Below are 14,058 nucleotides of genomic sequence, written 5' to 3' on the forward strand. Positions count from 1 at the left end.
CTGTGGGTACACTGAAGAATTAAACAGATTCACCCATATTATTACCTATTCTAAGTGTGGCGGCTTCTGTTGCTTCTTCCAGCTCAGCGATGAAATCCAAACCCCATTTTCACCACCACTACCACCATCCAGATGCTCAGAGCTCTTGACTCTACATGAAGTTTCTAGGTTGAAAGATTGTTATAGCCAATGTCTGTGTCTCATTACTTTTTTTTTTAATGTACTTTTTTTTACTGCTACCAATGGTTCTTTCTCATCCCCTCTATGTGCTGCCTCCCCAGTCCACCAACCACCACTCCCTGTTTATAACCACAGGCAGAACTGAAGTTTCCTGGAGAATTGTAAATAATAGAGGGAAGCCTGGATAGGCCCAGCAGGAGGAAGTAGGTGTCATGTACCTTCTGAGGAGTACCATTCCAAGATTTCGTTTTTTTTTTTTTTGAATAATTTTTTAATAAGTGCTTATGCTTAGCAAGTTTTTTTTTTTCCTTTGAGAATTGACTATATACATCATCCTGGATTCAAAAAATGGCATTTTATATTTCACTAACTTTATAAAAGAGGAAGAACAACACAACTTTTTCAGTAAAACCATTTCATTGCTCTTAGTTGGATACATTTTTTTCTTTGAACCCTTGCATATTACTTCATTAATACTTGAATAGGTAATTCTGACAATCTCTTATTTTATATAATTTGGATGCTTATTTTATCATTCTGCCTGGAGTGATAAAAAGCCATCTGAGGTCAGGGACTCTAACTCACTCATCTTTGTATTCCTTGTAACACCCAAAGAGTAAAATAACAGGCACTTCATAATTATTTGAAGAGTTGAACAGAAGCACTTGACACTCATAAATGCATAAAGTTACTTTATTTTAAGTATACATTTAATTTTGAAAAATATAAATGCTAAAATATCTCATCTTCTTCATCTCTTAATTCCATAAAAGTCACAATAGAAAGCTTCATAAAACTGTAAAATACTATAATGTTATAGGAATTTTAGGTTTTATATTGGAAAAAAATTATTAGTAATATATTGAAATGTTTTCTGTTCTTTATCATTTGTTCCACCATGTTGATCTACTTCATTTAAAATAAAAAGATGCATCATTTCTCCAAAGTTAATAAAGACTTAAGAGAATAATAATAAGAATATCTGAAAGTGCGTATTGATTCTGAAAAGTAAGGTGTACAGATATGTACCAGCCATGAAAATGGCTAAAAAAGAGGCAACTACTCACTCTTTTCACATTGTAGGACTGGGACAAAGTTAACTTCTGGCTCTAAAAGTTTCACTGGATGACTTTAGCCCTGAGTTGCAATTATCTGCCTGGGAAACAGAATTCAGGATTTTTGTATGTACCCATAGAGCACAGAGAAATGAGCTAAGAAATAGGTCATACCCAAATTTCTGGTCAAAACACAACTTGACTGGCTAGCATATATCACAAAACTTTTTTTTTTTTTTTTTTTTTTTTTAATTTCAGGCTGCAATGAAGCTCAATGAAATCATCATGTGAAAACTCCCAAGGCCCTTCAGCCAGTCAAATGCTATAAAATACCATTTGATTGTATTCAGCCACTTGGTGCCACTGGGCTTTATGCTCATGCTGTGAAGAGTAGATGTGAAATATCATGGAATAAATAAGAAAATCTCAAGTTCCTGCACCAAAATCACTAAGTGGTATGAAAAGATTTGAAGAAAGCTTTGTCCCATCCCTGAACAATGTCAACCTCTGTAATACAACTCAAATGGTTTTGTTTTGTTTTCAAAGGATAGTCAGCAGTCAATACATTTCAAGTACTTTAACACAGTTTAAAAAAAAAAAAAGAACCAAAAACTCGGAAGACAATCGTTCTCTATATTATACAGCAATATATAGCTGATAAAAGATTTACTCTGTGTGTGTTGGTGCGTGTGCATGAAACATACACAAACTGACTTACTGATGGCAGATAATCACTTCTTCCCACCCTTCCCCCATTTCTTGAGGTGGGGGCTCATTAGAGAGGGTTTTGTTTTTGTTTTTGCACATCGTTAAGCCTCCGTCCCCCACCCCCTGACTCCACTGCTTCACTGGAAGAAGAGGCAGGATCACTACTGCCTGTGGCACAGAAAATAGTTAGGATTCCAAGTCCTTGTCTCACACAGAAGAAGAGTGATCTTTATCAAGGAAAACAGTGTCTCCAAGAGATTTTCTTTCAAATGCAAAATGAGAGGCCTTTATGCTCCTTTGATAAGGCCAACTCTTGGCCCAGTGATCTCTTCAACAGTAAGTTTGTACAACCACAGGACTTCTGCTTGACATCTTGGGAGTGTACACTTCATCTTGGACTCCTAACAACTCATGTCTCTGTATTCACATCGGGGAATGACACTGTGTGAAAAATTCACCTTTGTACTGTATTCTGTGTGTCCAGTTTACACAAACAAAACCACCGCCAGATCCGGCTGGTCCTCAGACAATGAGTAAATTCAGCTGAAATGCAGATAATCTGGTGGCTCTGTATGGACCTCAGGTTTTGTATGCTTGTTGGGTAACTACTTCTGTTCCTCTGAAACTAATGATTTTTAAAAAGTTTCCCTGGGCTCCAAAATATTGCAAGGGTGTGATATTAACTGTTACTTTTAGCAGACAGAAAGTACTATACTGCATTCACATCATGAATTTCAACCTTTTGCCACAGAATAGGGATCATAAGTGGATGTGCAGATAGCTTTTAGATCTGCTCAAAGGCTGAAATATTGAGTTAAGTCGCTTCAGGAGTTCTTTGAAAGAGATGGAGAAAGGCACAGATCCTGAAATACTTGATTCATGATCAGAAAGATAAAGTATTATATCTAGGGCTTTTATAAAAGTGAATAAAGGTGTCTTTAATTTAACATGATCATAGGTTAGACTGAACTTATTATGCATGGCTCTTAGACATTTTTTTTGATGCTTCCCTTGGTAAAGAAAAAGGAAAATCTTCTTATATAGTTTTATATTAGAGTAATGAAAAACCAGGTAGTATAATCATTTTAAGGATAGCTCTAAATACAAACGCGATGTCAAAATCTGGTGTGTAAGGTTTTAACAAATAACACGTAATCTGCTGCTTTCATTTTAATGAAAACAAATTGCAGGTCATTTATGTCTAATTTGTATAAAATTTAACGTTTTAAGATTAGCAGATACTATAAAAGTAACAGCTAATTCAGGATAATAAGATTTTTATAATCAAAATTTTAAGAGGACAGAATTATAATTTAATTAACACAAGAATGAGTGGGAGTCACTATGTGCATATATTGAAACCAAATAAATGGCTTCATCCTGCTTCTGGTACTCCTCCAGCAACCTGTTTTAGTTAGGATATATCACAAATGTGGTTACATAAATCCAAAATTATGAATTCAGTTATGCAGACTCACAACACATAATGCAACCTATTAAAAAGATTACACTTAAATAACATGCTAAATTTGGTGACTAAAGACCCAATTTTCTTTTTTCTAATTTTCAGTATGGTACTTTGAAATATATCCATCCTAAAAAACATGTGTGAGCAATGTTAAAATGTGTGTGTGTGTATATATATATACATATGTATGTATATACATATATATACATACATATGTATACATATACATACACATACATACACACACATACATACACACATACACACACATACATACACATATATATACATACACATATGTACATATACATACCTCAGCAGATCTGTCTGCATTCCCATAAACACTATAAATAGGTCAATGGTCTATTAATATTTCTATGAATTTTGTAGGATCCGTGATGGCATCTGGGCAATAAAATATATTTAGCCTTATTTGCATAATGGTAAATCTCTCAGACCTCTCATGGATTTTTCATATATAATGGGGTTTGGGTTTTATGAAAACTGACACAGGGGTCTGGATAACTGTCCATTGCCTACCTTCGCTCTGTCTTTTTCTAACTCTGCACATATGTGCACCAGCCACACACAGAGTATGTACACAAACACACAAATATCTCAAAATGAAAAAAATGTCCAAAATACTGCATAGGACATCGACATGGTAATACAATCAGCATCTATGTCTGGATATTACTATTATCAAAACATCAGTTATTCCCATTACATAGGAGCTTCTCCCTTCTTCCCCAATCTCTTCATAGAACAGTAAATTTCTCTTAAAGAAAGGGAAAAATGGATGCTTAGAAACATGGTGTTTTTAATCTGATCCAGCCCTCTGGCTTACCTTAGAGATTGTGTATCCGTGTGTGTGTGTGTGTGTGTGTGTGTGTGTGTGTGTGTGTGTAAAAATCACATTATATACAATACAATTTTTACAGAAAGCCTGGCAGCTACAAATAAGAGGTAGAACTACTCAAAACTATGTTTCCTGCTGCAGGAAAAAATTCATTTTCTTTACAGTAATTAAAAAAAAGTTTAAAAAATTGACAAAAAATAAGTTGCAGGTTAGGCCCCATAATTTAAACAACAAAATCTACGAAGAAAAATATTCTTCAATGTACTCAACAGATAAGTTCATTAAAGGGTTAAAAAAAGTTGCATAGGAAAAAGGGATATTCCAGCACTTGCTACAATGATGGCAACAGTTTCTCTACAGGGAGTTAAGTACCTTTAGTTTTTCTTCTTTTGATAACTCTAAGATTAGGGCTTACAAGCAAGAGCAAGTTCGCATTGCAGCACTTTTTCCAGTCCTGGAAAGCTCTAGAAGCAAGAAGGGACTCTGCCTGGAGGTCAAGGTTTATTCTACCAGGCAGACAGACAAGCCAGTAAGCACAGCTCCAAAGCTAGTTGTAAGTTCCTTCAATACGTTAAAAAGGTGTTACAAAATCCTTAATACTTTTGCCCTCTGCTTAATAAAGGAAAAGGACAGGGTCTGTGTGTGTCTTCAGTGACAGAGGAATTTGGTTGTCAGAGGACACATCTGAAAGTGTGAAAAGAAAAGGGGATTCTTCAGATGTTTTTAAGGAACAGTGCAGTATGGTCTTGATTTTACCTATGCAAGAGAGAAGCAGAGTGAGCACTATATTATTTGGCCAATGACCAAAACCCAAAACAAAACAAAAATTAAAAAATAAACAACCAGACAAAACCCCAGAACATTAACAACAAAAACTGTCAATTTTAAAGAAAGACAAACAGGTTACAATGTAGTTTCTGTTCCCTTGCTCCTCCAGAAATAATCATTGTCTTCAGGCTCAAGTTCTATCCTAATTTGAGGCACAACTTTTACTGGAGTTCTAGGAGGACTGGAGAAAAAAGAAAAGAAAGGAAATAGTAAGTAAATCAGATTTCCTTTATCATGTGTCAAATATACTTCTGCACTGTGCAGAAGCTGGATGGGTCTGTCCTTTGTTCTCTTTAAAATACTTATCTGCTCTTTCTGTATTAAACACAAACATTCTTAAATGGGAGGAAGGTACCAGAAGAGTCAAGAAATTCAAGTAAAAAATTTCTTAAAAATTTCATACCTAGGTTTCAAAAAAAACACACACACAAAAATCAAGAAGAAGGACGGCCATGCAGGTGATACCGTGAGAAATTAAAGGGACAAACAGACTTACATGAAGAAAATATTCATGAGTTTTGCTTTTCGGAAAATCAAGGAGGGTCTGAGGTCTCTGCAGCCGTGTTAAGATTAGGGAAGAAAACTACTGGAGAGCTGCCAGCAGTTACCCTTCAAACAGAGATGATGCGGAAGCAATAAAAGCGAATGTGAGTCCTGGGCTTTACCTTAATGACAATGAAAGTTCCATTACTTCGCAGTATAGTAGGCCTCGTAGAACACTTTCTACATAAAAGCTGGGGAGAGGTTCGGGGATTGGGTAAGCGATTTCAGATAACTTGTAGACAGGACAGGAAACAAGGTATTCTGCCAATAATCCACCATGGGCTACATTTCTGAGGGGCAATCATCCCATAGAACAATGTAAAATACCGAGTTGTCCTTTACCTTGGCATACCGAGTGACTGAAGGAAAGGAATTTTATCAGCATGATGTGTGGCGTTCAAGGAATGTTGGTGATCTTTCTCCTGGAAAAAAAAAAAAAATTCTTTAAATCATAAACAGCAGACTTAGGGAACATATAAAATTTGAGTAAAACATAAAAGTTGTCATAAAAATTGATGCATTACAATGGGAAACAGAAAGGCATACTTAGACAATTTCAATAGACAACCGTATTGAACTAAGAATCTAACTAATGTGATGAAGATAAAAATCTGTTAGCTTCATTTCCTCTGGGTGAATACAATGGGATGGACCGCTGTTCTTTTCGGTGAGGGGGTAGGAGGCCAAACATTTGTAGAGGATCTACTTAATGTCTTAAGTTTTGCCCTTGGATTTCCTTTCTTCTTCAGCATCCACAGTTTTGCCCTGCTATTACTCATGGGGGGAGAAGAAGATTTTGAGGAACTTAATTTTCCTGCACCTCTACTAACAATTTTGTTCTTTCATGAATTATAAAAGACTAATATGGCATTAGAAAAGATTTCAGTTAGAATGATCAGAGATATTTTGCTTAAGTAAATTTCTAATTCATATCAATTGTTCCATGCACCTTTCTAATGGATTTCTGAGAGAATGAATAACAGCTACCACTAAAAGAACCATTTTGCCATACAGCTTTCTTCATGAGCCTCCAATTCTAGCTGGTGTTTTTTATTTATTTTTTATTTTTTTGCAGCAGCCTTTAAACTGTACTTAGAAGGGCTATCCTAGGTCATGATGCCAACAGAAGACATACGTGCCGTGTCCCTTACACAGTTTTGTTTTGCTATGAATGCATTAATAAAATGAAAAATGAATCCAGAATATAGTTTGAGAAGCTTGAATTGAAAAAAGAAATATTAACTAAATCCTGCTAATGGGACTGAGAAGAAATTAGCCTCAGTTACATGTCATGGGTTACAGACTGGGCATCAGAGTTGAGACTGCTTTAATTGTTCTTTAAACCCAGTGTGGCATCCAGCCTCCAAGATGGCCTCCCAGCATTCCTGGTGCCTCCTGGCATTCATGTCCTTGTGTCATTCCTTTCCATGTTGTAACCAGGGTTGGTTGGCGTGTGACCCTTAGAACATGGCAGAAGTGATGGCATGTCACTTCTGAGATTCAGTTATAAAAGACTGCAGCTTCTGCCTTGGTTTCTCTCTCTGTTCTCACTGGGCTTGGGGGAACCTATATTACGGGGAGGTGCCCATGGTCCAGGGAACTGAAACCTCCTGCCAATGGCCTTGTGCATGAACGTGGAAGCAGATTCCAGTTCCCATTGTCTTCAAGCTTAGCCCCCGCCAAAGGCTTGTCTGCTGTCTCACGAGTCGCTAGAGCCAGAACCACCTAAATCAGCTGTTCCTAAATTCCTGAACATCCGGAACTATAGAAGAAAATATATATTTGTTGTTTTAAGCTGCTGAATGTTTTGGTAATTTGTTACACAGCGACAGGAAACTAATATGCCCAATTTTCATAAACAGTCATTCATTTCACACTTTTCTTGGCAACCTCTTCCTGAAGTGGAAGTGGCATTGTCAAACAGAAGTCAAAGTGTCTCAACTGTCTTTTTTCTCATAACAGATCAGTAAACTTTGAAGTACATCTGGATCTGAAAGAATACGTTTTCTTCAAATGAGGGGGCGCTTGGGTGGCTCAGTCGGTTAAGCGGCCGACCTCGGCTCAGGTCATGATCTCGCGGTCTGTGGGTTCGAGCCCCGCGTCGGGCTCTGTGCTGACAGCTCAGAGCCTGGAGCCTGTTTCACTTCTGTGTCTCCCTCTCTCTGACCCTCCCCCGTTCATGCTCTGTCTCTCTCTGTGTCAAAAATAAATAAACGTTAAAAAAATTTAAAAAAAATAAAAAATTAAAAAAAAAAAAATGAGAACCCAAAGGGAAAGTAGTTTGGAAGCAACTGCTACTTGATATTGGAAAAGCTTGAGCTATTCACTAGTGTTACTTCGGAGGTTTTCCCCTTTCTTCAAGTGGCCTGTTAACTCAATTACAAAACAAAAGATGGTATGTCAGAAACCGTTCCACCTTAGTCACCAGGCTATTACCCCTGAAAAACCAGTCCACTTAAAAAGGTGTTTTTAAAATAGCAGGAAAGGAATAAAGAGATTAGGAAGAAATGTACTATATCTTGTAAGTAATACCTAAAAAGTTTTGTTAATATTTTATGATTGCTAATTTAATTGAAAATAACAATTATTCCAAATTCTCAATACGGACAACTGATTTACCGATCATTTAGAGCCCTATGATGCAATTTCTCTCTTGAGCTCATTTGGTCATCGGCTAAATAAAGCCTAAGGAAGACAAAACGGTAATAGACAGTGATGTAGTACTATAAGCTGCAATTCTAAATACCAGCAGAAAAAAAAAGAAAAATCAATTAAAAACATGGCTATGAGTTTAGCAATTGAAAGAAACTGGTGGGAACTTGGGTCAGAGAAAAGACTACCAAACAAAAACTTAGAAGGTTATGGATAAAAGAAAGAAGAGTGAAGCTCAAGGTTGTAAAAAAATGGAGTTTTATAATAATGAAGTATAAATCTTCAAATAGAGAAACAGGAAGAAAATAGAGGGGAAATTAAATGATAATTCTAAAGATTTTTCTCTGCAAGTACAAATCATATTTGAGCAGTCATGAAAGAGGTTAGTTCTACTCACTGTCGGAAGGTTTGCTATCTCTTAGGAAAGGTTGCTGTTCCATGATGTCCATTGGAATTTTAATACTTGGAACTTTTTCTGAGTATGGGCAGTCAGACTGTGAAAGAAATTTGTAACAGTTTTTAGAAAGTTTTTACAATACAGCCCTTCTTTACTTCCCAGTACTGATCAAATCTATCATAATATCATTCACATTGTCTTAAGGAGAAAATACTTTGATATAATCATTTTTACTTGCTAACTTTTCAAATTCTACACAGTCTTTCTCACATTTGTTTTCCTCTCTTCTGAGTCAATGGAGTTAATTAAAACTAGAACCACACCAAATAGATATCACTACAAATGAAAACAAGTGTAAAGCTTACATAAACTGGATTCCCAATCATCAAATATCTATGGGTTTGTTACATGCATAAGGAAAATAATCTCAATATGAAACATTAAATCTAGCATAGGAAACTTCCTGGACTATAACATGGGCTTACAATTCTTGTTTCATTTATGCTTTCTGATTCCATGTTCAAGAAAATGAGGACTCATCTTTCTTTCCAAGACAGAAGACTAACATTCATGATCAAGGAGCCCTGTATGTACAGTTGAAAATAAACCTCTCCTTCTTACTCTAATACTCTAGCAAAACTATTTTATAGTTAAAGTTTCATTTCAATTTGCTCGTACCAAATATATTTGAAAGCCTAGCAAAACATGAGAAAATAAAAATCAAAAGGAAGGTACTAGGGAGTTATTCATGGGGCTGTTTAAGAAAACAGGTCACCATGGGGCACCTGGGTGGTTCAATCAGTTAAGTGTCTGACTTTGGCTCAGGCCATGATCTCTTGGTTTGTGGGTCTGAGCCCCATGTCAGGCTCTGTGCTGACAGCTCAGGGCCTGGAGCCTGCTTCGATTCTGTGTCTCCCTCTCTCTGTCCCTCCCCCACTTGAGCTCTGTCTCTCAAAAATGAATAAATGTTAAAAAAACAACAACAGGTCACCTAAGCCAAAACTATAACAGATTTTCACAGGATTACCACCTTACTTTTTTTAAAGAAATCATTATATTGAATCCAAGTCTATGTTTAGACTGAAAAGATAAAATCCATCCCTTAACTGAAACTACCAGAGATGGCCTTTAGCAGAAAGATGGGGGGAGGGGAGTAAGAACTAGAGATCAAAGAAAATAAAGAAAAAATAAACCTTAACTACTACTACATACTACTACATACATTGAAAATTCCTTTAAGGTGAATCTAAAGATGGTAATAAGCCACCATATGATTTTAAGGGACTAAGATATTGCATTTAAATTGACCAAAAAAAAAAAAAATGAAGACATCACATGCATGTACCTTTATGTGAATGTCAAGAAGGACCAGTTTTAATCACAGTATTTCAAACATTTCCCCAAATAATAGCATTTATGGATGAACAGGTTGGAAGCCAACCCTTAATCATAGCCTACAGGAAGGTCCAAAAATGACTGAGTGGCTCAAAATATTGGCAAGCCATAATTTTTCACTACTTCTGCTCACAAATGTGCTGTAACCCCCATGCTCCTCTGTGGCTCTCTATATCCATGGATCCTAGCATCCATGATTACCGGGTGGACACTAGGAGAGTCACCTTCCAGATAAAGAGCACCCAAATAATAAGCTCAACACACAGAACTTATTACACACATGTACTCAAATTGCCTGGTTGAGTTCACTAAGACAAATACACAAGCTTGTTGTTTTTTGGTGGGGGTTGGGGCAAGAAGAAAAAGAGGAAAAGAAAAGAAACAAGTAGCACACATTATCTTCAAGAAATCTGTTGGAAATACAGAGCTGGAAACAGTAAATATCATTAATAAAAGAATAGCATTGTTTAAATAAAATATGATCTGTTGAAAATTGAATCAAAGAATTAGAAGAACTTCTCAGGAGCTCATTTGATACAACTTTTGAACTAGAGAGCATAAATTTAAAACACCCCCAAAAGTTGACAGTTTATTTTTTTTCTTAAAAACTATTAGAGATGAGGATTCTACAATATTATTTTCTATATTAGTTATATGTAATAAATTTTAAGTTTGATGTCCATGTATATAAACTGGCATACTTGTTTAGAAAATTCAAGATGAAATATTACTTTAATTATGTCAGTATTTCAAGTGTTCCCTTTTTTGTCTTGAGTGGCCTAGAAATTAATTTCAAATTTTGATTTCTATTGAATGTGTAAACATTTTTTAACCATTCTTTTTAACACTTCACTCTAATCTGTACTGCAATTTAAACACATTCCCTTTTTCTGTCATCACTGGAAACAGAAAATCTATATACCTGTTCTCACTGAAGATGGATGATGACAGTCACAAAACTTCCCTTGGACTCTTTTTCTCTTTAGCTAAATGTGTCTCACATATTTAGACTTTTTTTTATTGGATCAATTTATCTGAAATCCAATTGTGTCTGTTGCCTTCCTTCACTGTACTATTTCTAAATTCTCCACAAAAAAATACAACCAGACAGCCTGACCAGCTGGAAATAACCAGACAGCCCTGGATCAGAGTTTTGGCTTTGCCACTATGGCTGTGTACACTCAGAAAAATGACTTAACATTTCTCAGTCTAAATTTTCCTGTAAAATAGGAACAAAAACATACACTATAAGGAGCTGTTATGGAAAGTAAGGACAAGTATGTATGGTCAATCAAAATGATCAAGTACAGAGTAGACAGCAAAACTTAACTATACTCCCACTTTAGAATACTTTACCAGGGATCCAACTAGAATGCAGATACTGTACTGTGTAAAATCCAGAAAAAATCTTCACATAGAAAGTGTCATTTTGGCAGTCCTTTATCCTGTGTGTGTGTGTGTGTGTGTGTGTGTGTGTGTGTGTGTGTGTAAAAATCCCAGCTTTTCTCCTAGCACTGATTACAGACCCCTACTGCAGCACCCATGAAATGGTCTCCTAAACTAAAGATGAAAAAATGGCAATAGTTTTATTTCTCTAACCTTAATCGCCCAATTGCAGGAGGATCAGTTGTACTACAAAACTGACAACTACAATTCTGTAAAACGACCCTAGGCTCCAAGACCCTTTCCTTTTCCTTGAAGGGTCACAGAGAAATAATCTTCAAGTCCAGTGTGAGGGTAAGTACAACAGCAGAGGACTTTGGTTGAGTGCCTACTCAAATGGATACATAGATCACAGGAGGTGAGGTCACAGGTATTTGTATACATCAGGCTTAAAATTACATAAAACTGAGTTATTATCTCAAAGTTAAACCCTGGATTATCAATAGTAAAGCAAATACATTTTACAGCATTATGAAGCAAATTTTCTTTTTATCTGTGAAATGGGAGATTGGAGTTCTTTAGATGTGGTTTTTTTTTTTTTGGTGGTGGGGGGAGTCATTTTATTGCTATCAGTATATTAATGGCTATAGAAAGACTTCAGAAAATATAAAAAAAAAACTAAATAAAGGGCAAAGGAAGACTGGCATGTAACACAGCCAGGTAAATTCTCTGAATTCATCTCACATAAAGTATAATATATATATGACATCCATAAATGTCTCACATTTATTTGTTTAGCTTTACTTTGGAATTTTGGAAAGCCTTACATCATCATTGTCACTGTCCAGACTTCCTTTCTTCTTTTTCTTTTTCTTCTCATCTTCCTTCTTTTTCTTGTCCTTTTCTGGAATGACATCATCGAGGAAGCTGAGGTCATGTTGGGAGAAGAGGTAGTCCATGCCTTTTCTGACAGCTACAAGTGCCAAGATCTACAAGGACAAATACAGAAAGTAGGAAAGAAACAAGGTCAGATAAAGTCATGGTGAGTATTGACACTACTCTATCAAAGGCAGTAGAAACTTATAGAAGGCGAGAATATGACAGAACTCATCTTGCTTATATGGATTTATATTAAGTGGACCATAAACATCTTCTTTATGGGGAAGTTGGATCATAAAAGTACTAAGTCAAACTCACTTTGTTTACTGAAATGTATGATCACATTCACTTAGAATTTCAACACAAAAGGATTATTTTTTAAACCATTTTCTTCCATGTCAGATTTTTAATAAATGGCTGAGAGTTTAAAGGGAAAAAACAGCCTGCATATGATTTCTAATTATTCAAAATTAAAACATTATGCAGGTTTTTTAAAATCAAGAAAATTTGTATGACATACAGTACACTAAAACATCTTCAAGGTACTAATAATGAGACAGCATTTGAGTACGCACAGACCACTTAATCTACTGGGTGACTTCAATCACTACCACGACCTGAAAACTTACTGCATGACAGATGTCGTGCTAAACTCTTAGGCGGTATTTTTCTCATTTATTCCCACCACAAACTCAAAAAGTAGATATTATGATCTCTATCTTACAAGTGAGGAAACTGAGGCTTAGAGACATCCAAAATCACAAAGCCAGAAAACAAAATACAAAGGGCCCCCAGCTGTCTACCTCTAAAATCGGTATTCTTAAAATACGTATCTTTGATTCTATGAGTTGCCCTTGAAGAGTAACTTGTAAAAGTACATTAAAGATGCCTTTGCTCAAGAATAAAATTAGTATGTACTAGGATATAGGAGTCATGACTGTCTCAAATTAAACAGTTGGGTTTATCCACATCATGCTCTCTATATGTCCATTTTTCATCTCCAGGAGAAATTAACAACATCTACCCTACTGATATTATACTATTGCTTTGTGATCAAACAAAACCTCTGGAAAAGTAAAAAATACTTTATACAGATAACACATTTATTATTATTATTTACAGCATCAGCATTAAGTGATTTACTGTATACATTTCAAATTTATGCAGACCTTACTTTATTTTTCCTGCCTGTAGCAAAACTAATAGGTAGACTATACCAATGGGCAAATGGGAGTCATTTCTCACACTCATTGTGTTTTCCAGTAAGTTAACAGAGTTTAAGGGGAAAAAAGGGATATAAGTGAAAAAAAAATATGACAAACATCAGTAGTATTTTATATAATTTTTTTTTCCTCCTTCCTTTTTGTTTTCCCTTGGAGAAAAAAAAATTTACAAACAACAAACACATGTAAGATAAATTAGGGGCACCAGGGTGGCTCAGTTGGTTAAGTGTCCAACTCTTGATTTTGGCTCAGGTCATGATCTCACAGTTTGTGGGATCGAGCCATCAGGCTGTGCACTGACAGTGTGGAGCCTGCTTGGGATTCTTTCTCTCCCTCTCTCTCTGCCTCTCCCATGCACGCGCTCTCTCTCTCTCTGTCTCTGTCTCTCTCTCTCTCTCTCTCAAAATAAATAAATAATACTAAAAAAAGGATAAAATAATAATCTTGGGTAAGAGTAAGAGGACTTTTATAAAAAATAAAATATGGTC

General features: G+C 35.8%; 1 protein-coding gene across 5 annotated transcripts in view; it reads right to left on the reverse strand.

The window, feature by feature from the left end:
- Positions 1-857: 857 nt before the first annotated feature.
- SLC4A4 (solute carrier family 4 member 4) overlaps positions 858-14,058 on the reverse strand; it is a 351,984-nt gene continuing 338,783 nt past the window's right edge. For all 5 annotated transcript variants that reach the window (XM_023253060.2, XM_019829398.3, XM_019829396.3 and 2 more), the window contains 4 exons: positions 12,296-12,457; positions 8,691-8,787; positions 5,984-6,063; positions 858-5,279 (listed from right to left, as the gene is read on the reverse strand). In XM_023253060.2, the coding sequence (XP_023108828.1) occupies positions 6,020-6,063; positions 8,691-8,787; positions 12,296-12,457 (303 nt within the window). In that variant the 3' untranslated portion in view covers positions 858-5,279; positions 5,984-6,019. The remainder of the gene's footprint in view (positions 5,280-5,983; positions 6,064-8,690; positions 8,788-12,295; positions 12,458-14,058) is intronic.

Source organism: Felis catus, chromosome B1, assembly GCF_018350175.1.
Source record: "Felis catus isolate Fca126 chromosome B1, F.catus_Fca126_mat1.0, whole genome shotgun sequence".
NCBI lineage: Eukaryota > Metazoa > Chordata > Mammalia > Carnivora > Felidae > Felis > Felis catus.